General features: G+C 37.6%; 1 protein-coding gene across 1 annotated transcript in view; it reads left to right on the forward strand.

Annotated features, from left to right (window-relative positions):
- Positions 1 to 20,867, forward strand: part of dcc (DCC netrin 1 receptor) — a 224,228-nt gene extending 203,361 nt beyond the window's left edge. The window contains exons 25-27 of the mRNA XM_059358662.1: positions 1,052 to 1,168; positions 12,319 to 12,468; positions 20,557 to 20,867. Of these exons, the coding sequence (XP_059214645.1) occupies positions 1,052 to 1,168; positions 12,319 to 12,468; positions 20,557 to 20,867 (578 nt within the window). The remainder of the gene's footprint in view (positions 1 to 1,051; positions 1,169 to 12,318; positions 12,469 to 20,556) is intronic.
- The last annotated feature ends 1,515 nt before the right edge of the window (positions 20,868 to 22,382 follow it).

The following is a 22,382-nucleotide window of genomic DNA, read 5'->3' on the forward strand; positions in this document are numbered from 1 at the left end:
TGTAAATTTTCCTTTGGATTTCCTTGGATGCATAATTATTTCAGGTGTCAGAGCACACATCATTTTATCCAATACATCCATAGACTAGGCAAGTACACAATAAATATAAACACCAAAATGATATAGTCAAAATATACAAAAACAAAGCAAATAGAAAATAAACAAATACATGAATGAAGATAACCTAATATGAGAAAAAATATTAATGAGAATAATAAAATGGAATAAAAGGAATAAAAGGAAGAAAGAATGACTATAGATAGTGTGGTATTAGTACTTTTACTGAAGTACTGAAATATTTCTTCCACCATCTTCCCTGTGGTGGAAGAAGTATTTCAGTACTTCAGTAAAAGTACAAATACCACACTGTGAAATTACTTCACTACAAGTAAAAGTCCTGCTTTCAAAACCTACTGAAGTAAAGGTACAAAAGTATCAGCATTAAAATGTATTTAAAGTATACAAAATATTTACAGCATTTTAACTACTTAATATACTATTGATAAAGAATAATAAAAATAAAAAACATCTAAACACTTTAAATGTGTCAATGATTTTCATGTCAAAAGTAACCAATATTTACCTTAAAATAAAATTAAGTAGAAGTATAAAGTTACATAAAATGGAAATACTCAGTATTTAGATCCTTTACTTCAGCAAGGATTATTTTCTTTATGTATTAGCTTGGATTTGTGTTTAGGTGTAGATTTGGTGTTAGACTTCATCTGTTTGCTCCCTGGTCTGATCAAAAATCAGTTTTAAGCAGTAAAATTAGAATTTCAAGTCTTAATATGCATGCTGAATATGTCTTCTTTCTTCATTTCTATAGCTTTAACTGATTCATTTATATTCGTTATGAGTCTTGATTACATTAGCTGCATAATGAGGCCTGATTCATCATGAGTGGATTAAGTAGGCTAACAATATATAACTGATTTCTCCCAGTGGAAAAAAAGTTAGCTGAGCTCATTTTAAATTCTCTTTTGACAGCTTAAAGAAGGCAGAGAAAAATAGTTTTCCATCTTTTTTTTTCATGTTTTGGATGTTCCAGGAGCCGACGCTGACGAGGCGTCCAGCAGCATCTCCACCCTGGAGCGCTCCATGGCCGCCAGGAGGGGGACACGAGGAAAAATGATGATCCCCATGGACTCGCAGCCGAGCAACACACGTAAGTAACGCAACCCTGTGTGTTCACTGGCTCCAAGGAACTCCTTTGAAGCCAGGCTCAGACTGAGTGTTGGGCCGGTTTATCCCCAATTCACCAGGTTCTGCCCAGATTTAAAGCCTCCAAACTCATCACTCTTATAATTTCAAAGATTTTTGATATTTAGGAGTCGAATGACTCGTTTCACCACCAGAAGATTGCTTGCCAACTAGTGATGTGCCAGTGAAGCCACATGAATCATTGTCATTGTTTTCTGATTACACTAGATGGCGCTCTTTGTTCAACAAAGAGCTGAAAGCACACTCACTTACCATAGTTTCAGGCTTTTTCTTTAAACCAATAGCACCATCTAGTGGGCTCAGAAAATAATGACAATGGTTCATGAGGCTTCATTGGCACATCACTACTGCCAACCAATCACTAGGGAAAACTTTGGAATAAAATATGGAATAAAATGACAATCTTAAACGGGAAATCAACAGTGCTGATATCCTTTTACCGTAATATCATAAAAAGTTGCACCGTATTTATTACGGTAAAGTTCTGGCAACCACAGCTGCCATTTTTTTTACCATAAAAACAACAGGGTTTTTTTTTTAACAGTGTGGGTCTCTAACCAAAACACAATATCAATTAAATATTTATGTTAATGACCTGCTATCTCTCCATAAAGACAAAATAGGGAGAGATGGAGTGATAGAGGTTCATTATTTTTCATCATACTCTAGCTGGTTCCACCAGTTTCAGCCAGTATGCTCAGGTTCATTCTTTTATTTTTAAACTTTCTTTTTATTGATTTTTCAGTGAAAAAACTAAACACAAACATATAATTATACACACAGAACAGGTACATCAGACAGGGTCATGCATAAATACAGCAAAATACAATGGCAGGTTTTGTTCTAAACAAAGGGCTGACAGAAATCAGGCTAATGAATCAGGTCCAGAGGCTTTAAGGCACCCACAGTTCTTTAGTCTCTCTCGGTCCAGTGACACAAAATACCTTTGTGCTATCCACAAGGTCACCGGTACAAAAAATAAAATAAAAAAGAACCCCATAACAAGCGGAAATGGAATTTATATATACATAATTATACTCGGGGAGAAACGCTCCTGACCCAGGCGAAAAATACAATAATATAAAATAAAAACATTTTCCCACACAAAATATGTAATCACCTCTCATATATGTAGTCCCTCCATTTCTTCCAGTATTGGCTCAGGTTCATTCTTATGAAAGCACCCAGAAGTAAACTTTTTTAGCATCATGCGCCCGCCTCAACACTATAAAATTCTCTTTATCAATCCAAAGGTTTTATATATTATGCGTCATCGCTCCTCATGTTGGTGCGTGTATTGTCACGTGACACGTCTGCAGCAGTGGGGTCTCCTAGGGTGATGAAGAGGGACAGGCGGTTCATCTCTTCCTCTCTGTCTCTGTCTGTCTCTGGGTGATTAAGATGTAAAAAGTATTTCATGCAAAAGTGAAGTTGAGTGAAGAGAGAACACACACACACACACACACACACACTAAAAAGTACGCACTAGCAGACACTTTCCCACACAGATAATTAGCCTCCCTGTTCTCCCCCTCTGAGGGGAGAGGGGGAAGATCTGAGGATGAGTGAATGAGGAAAGGAGGACAAGCAGGGGACAGAGACATAAAGAGATGTGAGAAAGAGAGACAGCATACGTTTTGCTCTTGTTGTGTGTTCATTTAAAGTGTGTGAATGGGTTTCCTAAGTCCAGATGAATGAAAATGTGAAGCTTCTGTTCCCTGGCAGTGGCTCAGATGATGTTCAGTCTCATGTGAGGCTTTAGATTTGACAGAAGCCAGTGAGGGACTGAACTGTGTTCAAAGAGCCAATTTATCTGGATGAAAATAAACAGCCTAATAACAGCATGTTAAGCTGAGTTACAGAGCGACTGCACTGTGGGTGGAGTTCACGGGAGGTTGTAACTGTCTGTAAATAGATCCACCTGTCGCTGGGAAAGTGCTTTAATTCACAATCTGCACGATTCCAACGACACAACATCACTTCCATGCACCAGTTTCAGTCTCAGTAGGTGCACAACATCTAATTACTGCATTCTGTCTCTGAGGGGTGTGTGTGTGTGTGTGTGTGTGTGTGTGTGTGTGTGTGTGTGTGTGTGTGTGTGTGTGTGGGTGTGTGTGTGAGTGGGTGTGTGTGTGTGTGTGTGTGTGTGTGTGTGTGTGTGTTCTTGTACTTCCTACATAGTGAGGACCGGAACATGTTTTTAACCAACAGAGTGAGGACATTTTTGCAAAGTGAGGACATTTTGGCCGCTTCTTTAAAGGCTTTTTTGAGATTTAAGACTTTGTTTTAGGGTTCAGGTTACAAAAAAAATGATAATTAACTGACACTGTATTTTGTGGTTACAAAACTAACTAAAATTATAGTGAAAATGCCCTTCATTTTCATCTTACCTCTTTTAATCTCCCACCCAACAAATACCCCATTACACAAAACTAAAACTAGCACTAAAACTAGTAAAAACTCAACTAAAACTAAAGCATTTAAAATAATAAAAAGTAACTGAAATAACAAAATTAAAACTAAAACTAATGAAAAATCCACAACTATTATAACCTTGCAAGGGAATTCACTGTTCCAATTAGGGCCCTCATAAAGATAGAAGTACAAGAATGTGTGTGTGTGTGTGTGTGTGTGTGTGTGTGTGTGTGTCACTCTGAGTTTCATATTGTAATTACCCAGCTCTCAGTCTGTCTTTAAGGATTTGTGTCCTTCTTTCTCTCCCATTTTCTTCTATTCTTCCTTTGTGTTGTTGTTGTTGTTGTTTACTGCAGATGTAACAAAGCAAAGCTGCCGAGCTGAACAGCAACAATCAGGTTACAGCGCTAGGTGTGTGAGTCAGCGGGTGACTGATCATTTTTTCTAGCATGTGACAAGCTCTCCTGTGTGTCAACATAAATGCATAAACGTGTGTGTGTGTGTGTGTGTGTGTGTGTGTGTGTGTGTGTGTGTGTGTGTGTGTGTGTGTGTGTGTGTGTGTGTGTGTGATATGTGGGTCAGAGTGAAGCAGGAAAGCCTTCAGGCTCCCTCTGCCAACACACAGACCTGTCCTCTGCTCTGATCTATTTTTTCTCTCTTTCTATCAGTTTCACTTCCCATCATGTTTTTACACTCTGTAACTTTTAGTTTATTTGATCTTTTTGTCCAAATCCAGTGGAGAAGACTTCTTCATTCGGCCTCTTGTCCTCCTCCGTTCGTTCTTGCACCCTGTTCACTCTTGCTGTTGAGTTAAGAGTTTCTATTTTTTCCTACTTTGCTATGTTGAAAGGTTTTCTTCAGCATGCAAAGATGTTTCTGTTGCAACAAAATGGACAATACATAACCATTTATGATGTCTAGAATTGTTAGTGTGCTTTCATTGACAACATGCATTTTTATTTATTTTTTTTATTTTTTATTGTGCAATAATACAATACAGTGACATAGACAGACAGGGAGTGAATATTAAATAAATATTATGTATCATTATTAGGCAGAGAAAGTGGTACTACTAAAATGTAAATAGAATAAATAAAAAATAATAATAATAAATATATATATTTATATATACAATAAAACAAATATATATATAATGATTATTATTATTATTATTATTATTATATATATAATATATATTAACATAACATAACATATAATATATATATATATATATATATATATATATATCAGTGGCGGGCGGTGCATTTCACACTTAGGCCTTCAGTGATGTCCAACTTAGTCAATAAATACCTTTCATTATGTCAGCATTTATAACACCAGGACTGGAGAGTAGTTAGAAACACACTGAAGCACTACTAGGCATTGCATCACCTCAGTTGTGTACAAAATGGGCTATTATCCGGCGCATTTTAAAAATCAACAATACCGCATTAGCAATTAAAACATATCTGATATGCTAAGGGTCTTTAAAATTATCTTTCCAAAAAGTTTTATTATCCACAAAGAATATGCAAGCTTTAACAAGATTGTACAATACATTGCAAAATCGCAGTTTAATATCAGAAAGACATTAACAAGACGGCCATACTTTGGCGACAGCGACACAATAAACAAGTCTCTTTGTGAAAAAACGTTTTCATGTCAAAACGTGACGTATCACGACTTTCTGTGACCTGTTGCTTTGAGTACAACCACACAGCTGCGCCAATGCACCACATTATTTACATACCGTTAACAGTCCCGGGTGTGACTCTGTTGATCTGCATAGCACTGCCGTGGCTCAAACTAGTAGTATCCATATCCAATCACAGGACGCGTAAATGTCACGTTCAACGTGAGGCCAGCTAGAGGGCCTTACTGACACAACTCGTGATCTGACTACGGCAACTATCTATCAACTGTATTTGCCCGTTCACTTACAGTGCACAGACACCCGCATTGTTGATTCTGAAGGCCCGGGCATTCAGACATGACATGAGGAGAATATGAATATTTTTAGATATTTAGGGAAAGTAAATGAAAAATTAAATTAACCTTTATCATAATCATGATCATGATTTCTGGTTATGTTCGGCCAGCAGAGAAGGCCTTGCTGGCCCTGACAGCCCACCACTGATATATATATATATATATATATATATATATATATATATATATATATATATATATATATATATATATTATCAGCAAAAACAATAGTACTTCTACTAATAATAATAATGCTAGTATCAGTATTAGAAACAACAATGAGTAGCAATATGGAGGAGGGGTATTTCTGTATATTCATTTATTGGGGGACCAGCCCGCAGCCCCCATGGGGCATGCATTTTTTGGATAAATTATTCACATACACTGGCAAGAAAACTATGTGAACCCTTTGAAATTACCAAGTGAACAATGGAGACATCACTAATCCACGACACCACCTGAACAAAAACAACCAATCAGGGCCCAGTAGTCTCAAACCCAGTTGCAATCACGTCAATGACTTTTTAAACTGTGAAACTAGGTAGAAATAAAGTAAAAATAAAGATTGTCTGACTGCATTGTTCATTTCTCAACTCAGATGTTTTTTTTAAACAAATTACTGTGACTGTGACAGATCAGCAAGTCTGCCTTGAAGCGATGCAACAACTAATTAAAAACGAAATGTAGAAATACCTGTAAAGCTCAAGATATCCTTTCATAGATGACAAAGCTAATTAGCAAATTAAAATTAATTAAAAACTAATTATGAAATTCCCTTTTTTGTTGTTTTTGTGCCCAGTAACATATTTTTGTGAAAAGATACAAAGTCTTTATTAAATTAGATTAAATTAGCATTATTTTTTTGTTAATGCTGTATTACAAGAATTAAACCAAACTGTAACCTCTTGCAGACTAAGTCAAATTCACTTAATTTATAAAAGCTGGTATGATGAATTACACCACACATCTTTACAATCTGTACAGCACATACAGACCCCCTCTGTCCTTTGTGCCTCTCTTCAGATATGGCAAGCTTCCCTAAGGAAATACTAGAGATGGGGGAAAAAATCGATACAGTAGAGTATTGCCGTATTTTGCATGGCAATATTATATCGATTCATGGTCTATATTCAAAAATATAGATATTTAGCGTTCCAAAAGTATTTTGCGAGCCGTAGCAGGCTCACTTTTATGAATATTCTGGACATACTGGTATCATATGAAACTAGAAGATCTAAGGAATCTATAGGCACCATGTGTCAGGATATCATGTCAGGAAGTTGTCAAAAAAAACGAAAAGTCGAAATCACGAAAAATAAGTTAAAATAACAAGAAAATAGTCAAAATAACGAGAAAAAAGTAAAAATGAGGGAAAAAAGTTGAAGCCACGAAGAAAAGGTAAAAACAACAAGAAAGAAGTCGAAGTAACAAGAAATAATTCAAAATGAGAAAAAAGTAGAAATCACAAGAAATGAGAAAAAAATTCAAAATCACAAAAAAAGTTAAAATAACGAGAAAAAGTCAAAATGAGAAAAAAAAAAAGTCAAAATGACAAAAAAAAGTGAAAAAAGTTTCTCCCTGCAAAGTTCGGCTTTTTTGATGTTTCATTCAAAAACATTGAGAGCAGTGAAGCTTGTTGTTTTTGAAAGTTTGATAAAAATGCTGCAGTTGTTGTCGTCCATACATGTTTGATATCAGTTCAGTTCAGTTTGACTGAATACTTTGTTGGTCAGTCTGTGGGTTTGACTCTCATTGTGGAGAAATAAAAAGACTGAAGTGAGATGAACAGACTGTGAATTTCCTCTGATTTGACAAAACAATTCTTAATTTTGTCGACACAAAATGCAGTTAAAACAATTAAATCGCAATATATTGTATCTCAATACTCACCATGTCGCAAAATGCGTAAAATCGCAATAATATCGTATTTTGACTCTAGTATCCGGATAAAATCGTATCGTGGGGCCTCAGAAATACGTTTAACGGGGGAATTTAAGAAAGCAGAGGAAGAGAAACCCTGACTGTGTAACCAGGATCAGTAGATTGTGTGTAACAGATGTGCAGGATGTTCTCTGTTTCTGTCTTTGTTTCCGTCTCTTTCTCTCTGTTTCCACTGAAGCAGCTCGAGGCTTCTTCTTCTCTTCCCTCCGCTGCCTCGTCTCCTCTTCAGACGACAGACCTGCTGATCTCTTTATCTTCCTTCTGTTGGGATCTCTTTGTGTCTGCAGTCTGCTTCTCCTCCTCCTGTCTCTCTTTCTATCACATTGGTCCCATCTCGGTCTACATTTCTGTCTTCTTTGATCATGCGTTTTTCTCTATTTCATCTCAGTTTAATTTCATTTCCGTCTCTGTTAACATCTTGTTTTTGTCATCTAATGCTACCCCTTCTGTCTCCTCTTTTGTTCTCCCATTTCCTTTATTCATTTATCATCTTTTTTCTACTTGTTCTGTTTATTTTGTCTGCATTTTGCTTATTTTCCTCTCTCTTATATCTCTAACTTCTCTTTTCATTTCTATTTATTTTTTTAATCTCACATTTGATGCATCTTTCCAGCTGTCCGTACTGAAAAACCTTGCTCATCTTGCTCTGTATTTCTGTCTTTTCTTGTCTTTGGCATGTCTGTCTCTCATACACACACACACACACACACACACACACACACTGACCCATGGACACACCCGCCTCCATTAACCTGTAGCTCACTGCACCAAAATTGTCAGTATTCTCAGTCAATAACGGTTTTCTGCTTCTCTTTAAATGATCACAGCACAAATAGAGTACTGTAAACAACACACACACACACACACACACACACACACACAGACACTCCTAAAGCTGCTGATCACAGCCTTGCTGCTTCCAAATCGTCAATACTTTCCAATCAATCCTGGTATTGATCGGGGTTCAGTAGAATCAGACCTTGTGGTTGAAAACAAGAGGAAGCAGGAGGAGGAATAAATGTCGACTTCCCCTCTCCGTATTTTCTGTCACTCACTTAGAATTCAATTGAAAAAGCTTTATTGACTTGTGTTACATTTAGAATATTACAAACGTTCAGGGAGCTCTGAGAACAAAACATTTTAATGTGGTTTCTGTTGATAACTTAGGACATTTCAAACAATGCTTGTCCCTGTTTATTTAGAGCTGGGAGCTCTGTGATGAAGTGGCACGCCACAGGAATCTCCAACTGCACATATACATGGAAAGAATTTATACAAAACAGCATTCAAGTCACTTAACCTGCAGAATATGCCGACACTGTAAACTTTAGATGGACTTTTACAGTGAAATCTGAACAGTATTATACTGTCATCGATACATCATAGTATCACAATATTATATCGATTAATGGCCGCCAAGTATTGATATTTAAGGTTCCAATTTAAGGAATATACTGGAGATACTGGTATCATATGAAACTAAGAGATTTGAGGAATCTATAGGCACCATGTGTGTCAGGATATCTTACTATTTCTCATTTTATTACAGCAGAATCACTGGACTTGATTTCAGTGCAAGATGGGGAATGAGTTTTATAGACTGTTTGCAAATGCTTACTTAACTTCTCAGTAAACATTTCATAAATATATATCGTACATTGTAAAGTGCACTATTGAACACACCTCTGGCATCACTGTGTGCTTAAACAGACACAGCAAGAGAAAGAGGCAAACATGGGACGCATGAGAGGGCTGCACACACAGATAAGAGGCCCCTGTGTGTGTGTGTGTGTGTGTGTGTGTGTGTGTGTGTTCTTGTACTTCCTATATAGTGAGGACCAGAACACGTTTTTAACCAACAGAGTGAGGACATTTTTGCAAAGTGAGGACATTTCGGCCGGTACTCACTTCTTTAAAAGCTTTTTTGAGATTTCAGACTTTGTGTTAAGGGTTAAAGGTTACATGATAATGATAATTAACTGAAACTGTATTGTGTGGTTACAAAACTAACTAAAATTATAGTGAAAATGTCCTTTGTTTTCATCTTTGTTAACTTTTTTCATACATAATGAAGATGGATAAGACAAAGGAAATAAAGGCAAATTTTACTGTGACCTCTTTTAATCTCCCACCCAACAAATACCCTATTACAAAAAACTAAAATTAGCACTAAAACTAATAAAAACTCAACTAAAACGAAAGCATTTCAAATAATAAAAAGTAACTGAAACCACGAAATTGAAACTAAAACTAATGAAAAATCCAAAACTATTATAACCTTGCAAGGGAATTCACTGTTCACTGATTTAAAAAAATATTCTAATTAATTGGAGGCTTTGTAATTAATTAATCGAAATGAATCGCATTTTAATCGCATATAAATATTTGACCTGAGAACAGTGAGAAGTAATTTTTTTCACATGGATTTTTAGTATACATTTTAGTATAGAATAATGACTGAATACATAAGCTTAAGCAACAAAAATATTGTTTATTTTTGTTCAGTAATAGCATATTTAGAAATATAGTACATTTCAGAAATTCTGGTAATACTATGCTTAACTAAAAACAAGCAAACTCACTCTAAAAACTAATTAAAACTAAATGAATTTGAAAACAGAAATTCACAACGAAATTAAATTTAATTAAATTAAAACAATTAAAACTAAAACTAATGAAAAATCCAAAACTATTATAACCTTGCAAGGGAATTCACTGTTCCAATGAGGGCCCTCACAAAGATAGAAGTACAAGGATGTGTGTGTGTGTGTGTGTGTGTGTGTGTGTGTACCTGAGGCAGTGTAATCGGTCTGTGAGTTCGACTCCCTGCAGTTTCCTCTCAAGGTCACAATATGAACTGTTTCTGCTCTGACTCTTTCTCCTCCTCTGTGTTTCCTGCAGCTCTGTGTTTTACTGACTACACACTCTGCTGCATTCACATGATTACTGTCCACTGTCTACTATATACAGCTATTTATACTGTGAGATTAAAATGACATTTCTGTCAGTAAATATTTTACTGCACTGCTTATACTGAGGTATCCCTCCCAGTAAAGACTGATCAATGTCAATGTTCCATTTTATCATATATATTTTGGATATATGTGGATAATGTAATTTTTCCTCACATTCCTATAAGCTGTTTGCTCGTGTTGCCTGATTTCTGTTTGACTGCATCAGCAGTGTCTGTACACCTGCAGCCTGCTTCTTTTTTTTTTTTAACTTGCGTCTTTATTTCACAAGATGAAAAACACACTTACACACAACACATACATTAAGTACACACATAAGGAGATGCTATTACAGTTTCAGTTCTAACATATAATCATGGCCTTACATCCTATTTTCAAATATTTCCTCCTCCTTCCTAAAAGGAGGTAATATGGGCAACATGTTTCCATGACTACATACATTTACTAAACAAGTAAAGTGGAAAGAAAAAGAAAAAGAAGAGGTGTCTAGAGTTCTGCCGTTGTCTGTATTACTGGTAGCCATCTTTGTGCAAACCTGTCTGATTTAAGCTGTAAGATCGCTGTGATTTTCTCCATGATAAATACATTTTTTACTCTTTCTCTCCATTCCCTTATATGTTTTGTAGCATTCCTGGCTGAATGACGGTCGACTCTTTAACTGATAGTTCACAAGATTTATTTAAAATCATAGCTCCATGAAAATAAAAATAAGACCTTCCTTGGTCACCTTGTGAATCCACCGTAAGAGCTACGAGGTGGGAGAACAATAACAAACATTAGCATTAGCGCTTTAGCAAACAAGCACTTTTACTAAGTTAAGAAAACAAATATAGTCACTAATATATATGACAGAAGAAGATAAACTTTAACAAACCTTGTGTCCTATCAGCCGGCCACTATAGAAGCCTTTTTGATACTTTATCTCAACTTTATATGAATTACGACTCACTCGTTATTATTTACCATTCGTTTTTCATTTAACCGTTCCACCTGTTATTTCCTGTCACTACCTTTCAAATTTAAAGCACCCGTTTTACACTGGACGGCACCTTTTCAAAATAAAAGCATCAAAACATTGTAAAACACCAAGAAAATTTACAAACCCTACGAACCTTGCTAAAAGCAATTTACAGTTGAGTTTAAAATAAATGTAAAAGTGATATAGTGATTGGAGTATTTACTACTTTTTACTGCTATATTTGATTTACTCCACATTAACAGTCTTATCATAACATGTATTCTTCTCAGTAGCAGCTCAAAACCAGATAATTTACTGTATTTTATAAAGCGATTCAATTAATATTGAGCAGAATTTAGTTCAGAGTTTTGGTCCGGCCCCCGCAACCTTCGTGGTATTGGTCATGTGGCCCCTTGGGAAAATGAATTGCCCACCCCTGATCTAGAGTAAAGTCAATGCCCAAAACATGTTTGATTTCCTTTTGAATATTTTTCCAAAAATCTAAAATCTTTGGGCAATCCCAAAATATATGTGTAAAATCCCCCACCAGCTCACAACCCCTCCAACACATCTCAGAAGTATTACTGCACCTTGAGGAGATAGATGGAGTAATAAAGTACCTCATTTTGATCTTCCAATCAAACTCCTCCATGTTGGGCTACTTGTTACCTTAAGTCCTGCTTCAAATGTTTCTTCCCATTGTTCATCTGTTATTATAATATTTGCTTCCAATTCCCATTTTTCCTTGACATCCAAATAGTTGTTGTGAGATTCCTGTTGTCGTACTGCTTTAGTGACTGTTTTGTTGCTGTGTTCCAGCGGTGGTCAGTGCCATCCCTGTGCCAGCTCTGGACTCCTCTCAGTATCCTGGTATCCTGCCGTCACCTTCCTGCGGCTTCACTCACAACAAGTTCAGCCTGAGACCGATGCCTTTCCCCAGTCTGACCGTGGACAGAGGATACACACCAGGTACCACAATACTACTACTACTACTATTTCTGAAATACTGTTGATTAGTGATATGCCAGTGAAGCTTCATGAACCATTTTCATTATTTTCTTAGCCCACTAGATGAGGACGAGGTAGCGCCCAGGATCAGGATATAGGCAATTGGGTGAAAATTAAATGGGTTACAAAAATCGTGGGATAAAAGTTTAAAGAAATACAAAAACACTATGTGTTGTGATATTTTGCATTACTATATCGATTCATGGCCACCAAGTGTTCGGAAAGCCAATGCGCCGTCAGTATTTTTGCCGTTTTTTCTCACCATATCGCAAAATGCTTAAAATCTCAATAATATCGTATCGTGACTCAAGTATCGGGATAAATTGTATCGAGGGGCCGATACGCTGATTCGCACCTCTAAAAATAAAACACAAATAGTCAGTAAGAAGATCAGGTCTACCTTCCTCCAGTCCAGAAAAAGTTGATGCAATGAACAAAAGCTTTGTATGGTTTTCATCAGCTCAAACCTCTATATTTGGACAATTTTATTATTTATTGTTTTTTCCTTCAGAGGCCTGCTTTATTGAAGCCTGAAGGCTCAGTCGGTAGAGCATTAGACTTTTAATCTGAGGGTTCAAGTTCCTGTTCAGGCGAAAAGGTTGTTTTGCCACATATCAATCATGTTGTGATTATGGTTATTATCGTTCTAGCAAGTTTGCAACCCATGTTCGTGAGTCAGCAGTCTCTCTGTTGGTAGTGAATCCAGTCTGCACTGTAAGACTTTTAACTTATAAACGAGGGAATTGTACAGTTACACTTCATGGCTTTGTGACTAAGGAATGCTTTGGGGTTTAATATTAATGCATGAGGATTATAACTAGTGATGCTGTAGGACCACTGCACACTGCAAAAAAAGAAAAGTTGGGTGAACTCAAAATTTCAAGGCAACAAACGTTTTAAGTTGGACAATTAAACTAAATATTTTAAGTTTTGTTTTTTAGTTTGTTCAACTGTGAATTCAGATTTTTGTCAACTCAACTGTAAGTTGTACTAACTTATAATTTACATAATAACTTTAAATCCTTACTTCTGCTAACTTCTGCAATGTGCTGAATTACCACAATTGTAATGCCGCTATGTAATGTCAGCTAATGTTGCGACCACAATTTTGAGTTAGCATTGATACGCTAATGGATACTCTTGTAGCTGTAACAAGCAGCACCGCTAGCATCAGTTACCCGCTAGCTTTCGCTAATGACCGAATTTCACCGCTTTCCCGCATTTCACAACAAAGAAATAAGAGTTAGCAGAACTATTGTTTGTTGTGAACCCCAACTTAAAGATATAAGTAACAACAAATCACAAACTTGTTTTTGAGCAGACAACTGGCTTTGTTGTATGCTCAAATGCTCTGTGCCCTTTGTTGTGCTAACTTACATTATTGCCCTAGATGTCAATAATTTATATTTCCAAGTTTTATCAACTTAAAACACTGTTTTAGGCCAAAAAATACAAGTCAGCTTTTTTTGCAGTGCATCTGTTGGTAATAGAACTGACATTTTGTGCATTATGATATAACCTTAACCTTTAATAACTACAACAGGGATTACACTTCAGCATCTTAATCTTCCCAGCTCTCTCTCCACCGGCCCCCTCCACCCCCTCCCCTCCCTGTCGTATTTAAGCCCATTTTGCAGCAGAGCTAAATGCTAAACGACATGGTTGGGAGCAGTAATTCAGTAATTCGGTAATTGGCTAATTCCTGGTCGGCTTGTATCGGTGATTTAACAACAGCAGAGAGACAAGGAGAAGCTTCAGTGTCATTGAATTAGCCGACACAGTGGGAGAGCTGATGGCAAAGCACACATTTACAATGAGCTGATGGGAGGTTGTTGGGTGGTGCGGGGCAGCAAATGACAGAGAGGCAGATATAATGAGCCGCTGATACAGAGGCAGCTAATGAGGGAAATAACATCAACTCTGAAGTCATACAAACAATCAGGCACTGAATTTAACCTCGTTTAAGAGTAAAAAGTGCAAGATTGTGTGATTAAACTATCACCTAAGAATACCAGAGAGCATTTTAGAGAGAAATACCAAGCAGGGAGCTTCAGAGTCTCCTGCCAGGCATCTACAGAAGATGGTAACATTTTGATTCCTGCAGAGCATGATTGATGAATTCTGAACTCTTAAATTAATTCCTTCTTCATATCCCTTAAGGTCAGAACCATGGTTATAATAATTTTGGATTTTTCATTAGTTTTAGTTTTAATTTCGTTGTGAATTTTTGTTTTCAAATTCAGTTAGTTTTAATGAGGTTTTAGAGTGAGTTTGCTAGTTTTAGTTTAGTTTTTGAAAATGCTTAGTTTTAGTTTAGTTTTTATTAGGTTTAGTGTTAGTTTTAGTTGTTTTATAATGTACTATGTGTTGGGTGTGAGATTCAAAGAGGTCATACAGTAATACATTTTGCCTTCATTTCCTTTGGTTTATCCATCTCAGCCCCAATAAGGTTATTAACTCTTACAGTTTCAGGTGTTTTACATTTTTTCGAGTGTAGACATCCCAGTCTCCTGCATGTGGAAGTGTGGCAGTCATGTCTTACAGTAAACATTGTTCATGAAGCCTTTTTGGACTTTGGGCTTTCGTTTTGTGCGGAGAAGTCGGGAAAGCATCAGACCACCGTTCACCAATGAACGCCGCATCGGGAGCAATTTGGGGTTCTTGCTCAAGGATACTTCGACATGTAGCTGCCACCAACCTTCCGGTTACTGGACGAACGCTCTACCAACTGAGCCACAGCCGCCGACTAGTTTTTTGACCAACGTATCTGTTGGTGTAATGGTCATCATCCTTTATGCAAGTTTCCTAAAGACCCCAATCTCCTTGTGACCATGATGGTTCATGGTTTGCACAGGACTCAATAAAATACATGTTGTACACACAAGTGGAAGTGTGGCAGTCATGTCTTCCAGTAAATATTGTTCATGAAGCCTGTTTGAACTTTGGGCTCTCGTTTCGTGCAGAGGCTTGCCTTCTTGAAGCCTCGACAGCTCAGTCAGTAAGACATGAGACTTTTTAATCCGAGGGTTCAAGTCCCTGTTCAGACGACTAGTTTCTTGACCAACATGTCTGTTAAAAATATATCAGCTTTTGTGCAGTGTATCTAAACACACTTGTTATGCTTTGCATTCAGCCAGTGTAGGTAACAGCCTTTGCTCTGGAATCTCTCCTCATTTATTCCTCGTGTTATTTCCACAGTGGAATTTGCAGCCATCCGTCGCTGCAGGGATTAAGATGAGGTTTATTGTCAAAGTATGGTATTTGATGGAGAGTAGATAATAGAAGGTGGAGGAGTGTAAGGGCTGATGAAAAGGAGGAGGACACATCCTCCCTTCCTGTCAATTCATGCTTTTCATTCATTCATTCATTCTGATTCTTCTTAAGTTTGTTGGATCCTTTTCAAAGTCTGGAAACTATAACATTTATTACAACACCAGCATGATAGAAGCAAAAGGATAATTAGTGAAAATACCAGGTTGATTCTGATGATTGTTGTTTTTCTTTGCTTTTTGGGTGGTTACATGCTGAGTATACTGTTATCCAAACATTCATTTCACTTCATTCGGCCTGATATTGCTCTCATGTTAGCAGTTTTCTTCTTGGAAGTAATTCACACACAACACCCTCCTCCCTCCCTCCAATGGTTACCAGTGGCTGCACGGATACACTTCAAGACTTTATCTCTGGTGTACTCCACTGCTAATGGTTCAGGTCCTCAGACAGCCTAGACATATTCCACCGCAGGCTGAAGACCTACCTCTTCCAACAACACCTCGGTTGAGTCATGCTTACCTACACAGCAAAATCGGGAGTGCATTCAACTCACAGAGTGTTAATTTAACACTTTTTCTGAGTTTATGTAGTTCTCACGGATTTTTAGTTAAAATTACACTTTTAAAAGTGTTAATATTGTAACTCTTTAATAGTGTTAAATATTTGACACCCTTGGTGTTGTTTTATGACACCACATAAGTGCACTTTTAACTCGAAATTTTGTTATTCCCTTTCACTGTGAGTGTTAATTTTTAACATTCATTGTGTGGCTTTGGCACATTAAAGTGTATTTTTAACCCTGAAATCATTTTATTTCCTTTCACTAATGTGATAATTAACATTCATTGTTTTGTTTTACAATACATTAAAAGTGCATTCTGTCTTTAGCCTAACATACATGTCACAAAATCTGAAAATCAACTCCAATTGACGTGAATGTAACTCAGGTGTTAACATGTACATGCTGGCAGAGCTTTTTGATCACTACAAGTGTTAACAACTCCAAAATCAACACTCACCAACTCAAAATTATTAACACGGAAAAAACAACACTACAGATTTTGCTGTGTATATATATTATTTGAAAAAAAATTTAAAAACCCTCTACTCTTCTATTTCTTCTCTTTGTTAGCATATAGTACTCCTGTAGCGATTACAGATGGCTCTTAAAGTTCTGTAGTTACTTGATTCCTGAGGTCTAAGTCTAGTACCTTCAGGTTGAATGCACTTATTGTAAGTCGCTTTGGACAAAAGCGTCAGCTAAATGACATGTGTATTTTGTCGTATTTTGTTTGGCTTTGCTCCAACCAGTCACCAGTGAGGGATGTTTCAATTCGACACAGAAGTTGTAGTTTGGTTGCTCGGAGCAAGGCCTTTCTCAAAGATCAAAGAAATATGTTGATGTAAAAGTTGTTATTTCTGAAAGTGCACGGTTGGATCAATTTCATGGGCGTCACTTTACACCAGTTTTATGGACATTATGATAATCCTGACCACCAGGAAGCGTAGCCATCACACCAGTAACTTCATGTGAGACTAGAAGTAGAGCTTTAATTTCCTGCTAGTGTTGCAAAATGTCAAAACCAGGCTGACTCTGTCTTCCCAGCCAGGGCTTCATCCACAAATTCATCTGAATTTACATTTAATGGAGCGACACCTGTAAGCTAGTTAAGGCAGCAACTGGAGCTGTGCTGCCATACACATGACGTGCCTCCTCCTCATTCATCCTCCACCAAAACACAGCCTCTATCCAACCTGGCGGTCTATTTAAGTTGAGAATAATCCTCAGCTCTCCCTCTGCCCGCCAATGCAGCTCACTTTCTCAGCCCCACCACCACCCCAGTATCCACCTGTAGGCTCCAACGGGGGATTTTACTACATCAATCCTCAGTACCTCATGTAACTGCCTAATGGGGTGATGAGGTCGGAGCCTAGACGCCAAATCTAACATGTTCTGCTGTTGCAACAAACATACTGCATGTTGTTGAGTTTAAATCACATAACTTTTTGTTAAATCCCAAGTGTCGGTCTCTTAACAATTTGTTGTGCACACTTTCAAGACTACAAAAAAAGACCAAAAAAAGACCATTCTTCCATTAAAGAAAACAAAAAGTTGCTTGAGATGTTTTCATTTGTTTTACTTCTTTATTTTATTTTATTTCATTTGATCTTAACTCCTACTCTTTACTCTTTGAATATTTCCGCACTGGAGTTTCTGTAAGGACACCGATTCTAATTGACCTATGGCTAAGCCCCGCCCCCTCCACTCACTCGGACAAAAGGTCAACATCCGGTGACAGGCGCTATGGCAGCTGTCACATTAGGAGACATTTTACAGGACGCAATTGATAATTTTTGGAGACAGAAAGATAATGTATCATCTCGAAGTGACCAAAAAGGCCTTGGAGGGTTATATTATTTTTATTGTTGAGAAGGTCGATGAAAAGCTTCAGCTCCAGGCAAAAATTTACAGGTCACAGTGTAAACGTGATAAACCGCATCTTGTTGCCATTAATGGTTCATGATCAATTTAAATATGTACAGGTCTAAGTCTCATACGTTTCCAGTACCTCTCCGTTAGTTTGGTGCTACAGTATTCACATGAGTCATTCAGCCCAACATTGCTAACATTTGTTATCTTGGTTATTTACAGATAACTTTTGGAGCTTAGCTTCATTAACTTAACGTTAATATAACTTGAGCCCTTTGGACAACAGCTAACAATCATGCACGATTGCCAAAGTACAAAAACTAGCACATAACAGGCCAATGAACTCCCAGCAAACAAAGTGACATGATGTACAACGCAGCTAGAAGCTAACGTTAGGCCAACATTAGGAAGGGATAGCCTAACGTTAGCTAACGTTAGCTAATGTTAAGCTAACGTTAGAAAGGGTTAGGCTAACGTTAGAGATATTAAAGATAACTTTCTCTCTATCTCTTAGACTTACCTTAGAACATCCTTGTTAATTGTATCCACGTTTAGTTTGGTGTTGTGCTCTACCGCATAACTTTATCCAGAGCAGACACTTATCTGGGTTGAGATGTGGCTTGGGAAAGGGTAGAAAATCCACCCCGTGGCCTCTCAGAATACCTAGTGTCGGAGTTGCATGTACCCCATGTACACCGTTTGACCATTTTAAACTTAAAATTTCAAGAAAAAACATATAAAAACGAATGAAAACTGACTAGCTCCAATGCATTTCAATGGAGGTGGAAGCAGAGAATGTCCGAGTGTATTGGTTTAGCTATGCGCACTGTGATTGGCTCATCAAATTTGGGGGCGTGGTTTAGCCATAGGTCAATTCAGATTCTGAACTGCAGGCTGTTTACACAGAGCTGAGAGGAGAGGACATGAAGACTATTGTTTTTATCCAATAATCCAATATTCATGTCACTTATGTGTGTGTATATATATATATATATATATTCCATTTTATTCCAATTGAAAAAACATTTTATCAGAGAAATTCAACTTGCTCTCACATTCTCCCTCTGAGCTTTTCTCTCCATTTCTTCCTGCTGTCTCGGCCAGTAAATGAACACACTTTACATGTAATTACTGGCTGTCGTTTCTCTCCCATGTTGGCTTTGATCGGACCGGCTGTAGCTACACGAGGAGTTTCATCTCTCATTTCACATCCGAGACATGTCCCTGCACACAGTCAGGGTTTTTTGTTTTCTGTTCCTCTTCTTTTTCTTGCTCTTTTTACTCTGGAGGTTTTTCTCAGTGTGAACACATTCAACCGACATTACAGCAAAGAAGCAGCAGCGTGACGCCTCACACGGCAAAGTAAAAGAACATAATTGCAAAACTGACAGAGTTTATTCATGCATTATTGATGTTATTAAATTTGTGAGCCTAATAAAATACAAAAAAAGCCTTTTTTTTGCATTAATGGAATACAATCACATGTAAAAAGACTGTAGACAAACATGGCTGTTACATCTATAAAGGTATCTCCTCTCTGCATTTCTACTGAGAATTACACACGTACACATGTTGAAGGACTACAGGCAATGAATCACATGCTGACTCACACTATGGCCTTCCTGCAGCAACAGTAATTTACAAAAAGTGCAACATTTTCTCAGCCTATTACTGCTTACATCAAAGCAGAAGCCATCTATGAAAAAAAGTGCTGCAAGGATGTTGAGTTCACATAAACTTCTGCTGTATGTTTTACTGTCTTTTCTCCAAATGAGTGTTTATTATTTGGGTCAGTGACAAATAGGGGTTGGCAAGATGTCAAATGGTGTAACCACAAAAAATGCTAAATATGAAATACTTCATCCACGTACATTGTATTTGAGTGGACTTATTTACATACATAATTACTTAATTTTAAAAAACATCAAATTATTTATTTTTTTAGTATTTCTACATTTACACTTTTCGCCCATGTTGAGCAGAACATAAACAAAGTTTTGACAAATTATGTAAAAATGTTACATACCATAGTGTTGCAATGTAAACGTGGATTGTATTTTTTCTCATTTTAGTTCACATTTATTTCCCTGTATATAATCAGATTTTATGGGAACATTTTTTACTGGTTACACCAACTGACACTGCGTTAGATCACGTCATTGACTCATTTACAATAATTAGACGTTTTGTCCTCTGGCCTACCCTGTCTCCATCCTTTCTCCATCCTTTCTCCATCCTTAACGTCTCTTTTCAGGATGAAAGAGTCCCAATATTGTTCTTTTCACCTGCTCTAACTAACTCCTGTCCTTATTACCTTTATCTCCTCCATCTCCGTCTCTCCTCAGCGATGCCTTCAGACTCCTCCACCAACCCCCTCCTCCAGCAGCAGCCGCCGCCCCAGCAGGCCACTCCGCTGCTCCCCGGCTCCTCCGCACCGCCCGGAGAACACGTTCCAGTTGTCGGCCAGATCCCGGGGACGCCTGCTGCTGCCAGCGCTGATGAAGCCCAGGCTGGGAGCGGTCGGACCATCCCCACAGCGTGCGTACGGCCCACTCACCCACTACGGAGCTTCACCAACCCACTGCTGCCACCGCCCATGGGCACCATCGACCCCAAGGTGTACACCTCCATGATGCCGCAGTCCAGTGAGTACTAATGATTGTTTAAGTGACGTAGGTTATGGCAGTAAGCTGTTAACACTAGCCAGTGAAGCTTCATGAACCATTTTCATTATTTTCTGAGTCCACTAGATCAGTAGTTCTCAACCCTTTTGAGTGGCGACCCCCAATTTAACATGCATGTTGTCTGTGATCCTCACTCACTGAACAGAATCTCACAGTTCAGATCAGACAAACTCAGTTGATATCATGAATTTTGGAGAAATAATGAAGCAGACAACAACTAAAACATCTCTCTGACCAAACTGACCAAAAAAATACATAAAATTAAGCAAAAAAGGACTCAAATTGACCACAAAATGACAACTAATGACAACAAAAAGACACAAATTGACCACAAAATGACAAAAAAAAGACAAAATGACCAAAAAAGACACAAAATGACCAAAAAAAGACACAAAATGACCAAAAAAGACACAAAATGACCAAAAAAGACACACTATGACCAAAAAAAGACATAAAATGACCAAAAAAAGGAAACAAAATGACACAAATTGTCAACAAAATGATAAAAAAGACAAAATGACCAAAAAAAGACACACCACGACCCAAAAAAAGACACAAAATGACTAAAAAACTCACACAAAATGACCAAAAAAACCATGAAATGACCAAAAAGACTAAAACACATGAACACTTTAACACAGTGGAGACAGAGCTGACTTCCAAAATGATTTGGCGACCCCCAGAAATCATCTCGCGACCCCAATTGGGGTCGGGACCCCAAGGTTGAGAATAGCTGCACTAGATGGTGCTCTCTGTTCAACAAAGAGCTGAAATTACACTTAACATTGCTTCAGCCTTTTTCTGTAAACCAACAGCACCATCTAGTGGGCTCAGAAAATAATGACAATGGTTCATGAGGCTTCATTGGCACATCACTACTAGTCACCGTTAGCTGCGCTAGTTTGGATGTTCAACAAAATAACAAGGTGGCAATAATGTAGGACCAGCTACTCCTGTGTTCTGCAAGGTAAAATTGCTGTTTTAGTCAATGGAGTCTGGTAGCTTTAGGGTGGTTTCACACCGCTAGTTCGATTATTTGGTCCGCACCAGGCAGTAAAATTGTTACATTGTAGCATACAGACTGCTTGTGGTCCGCATTCACACATGCAAACGAACCCCATGATTTCGAAATGTATGGGGTTGTACTGAATGAAACATGTATGTTACAGATTAAATTAATTTCATACCAGTGTTTCCCCTACATTCATTCAGCAGCGGCGCACATGGCTAATTTAAATATTCAAATCGATATAATATTGCCACGCAATATATCGTGATACTATGCTGTATGGAGCTCTCCCCCTACCTCTAGTCCGTACTGATCTATGGTTGAGATTATGGATATAGCCTCGTCATCACCCAGAAACCTACGTCAGGTCATGTGGGGAAGTTTTTTTAAAAGGGCTTGGGAAAAAATGTGAGTATTTGGATTTGAATGCATAAGAAACACTACTGCAAAGCTCCAAAAAAAAATCCAGGCCTAAATA

The sequence above is a fragment of the Centropristis striata genome, chromosome 19 (assembly GCF_030273125.1).
Source record: "Centropristis striata isolate RG_2023a ecotype Rhode Island chromosome 19, C.striata_1.0, whole genome shotgun sequence".
Classification (NCBI taxonomy): Eukaryota; Metazoa; Chordata; class Actinopteri; order Perciformes; family Serranidae; genus Centropristis; species Centropristis striata.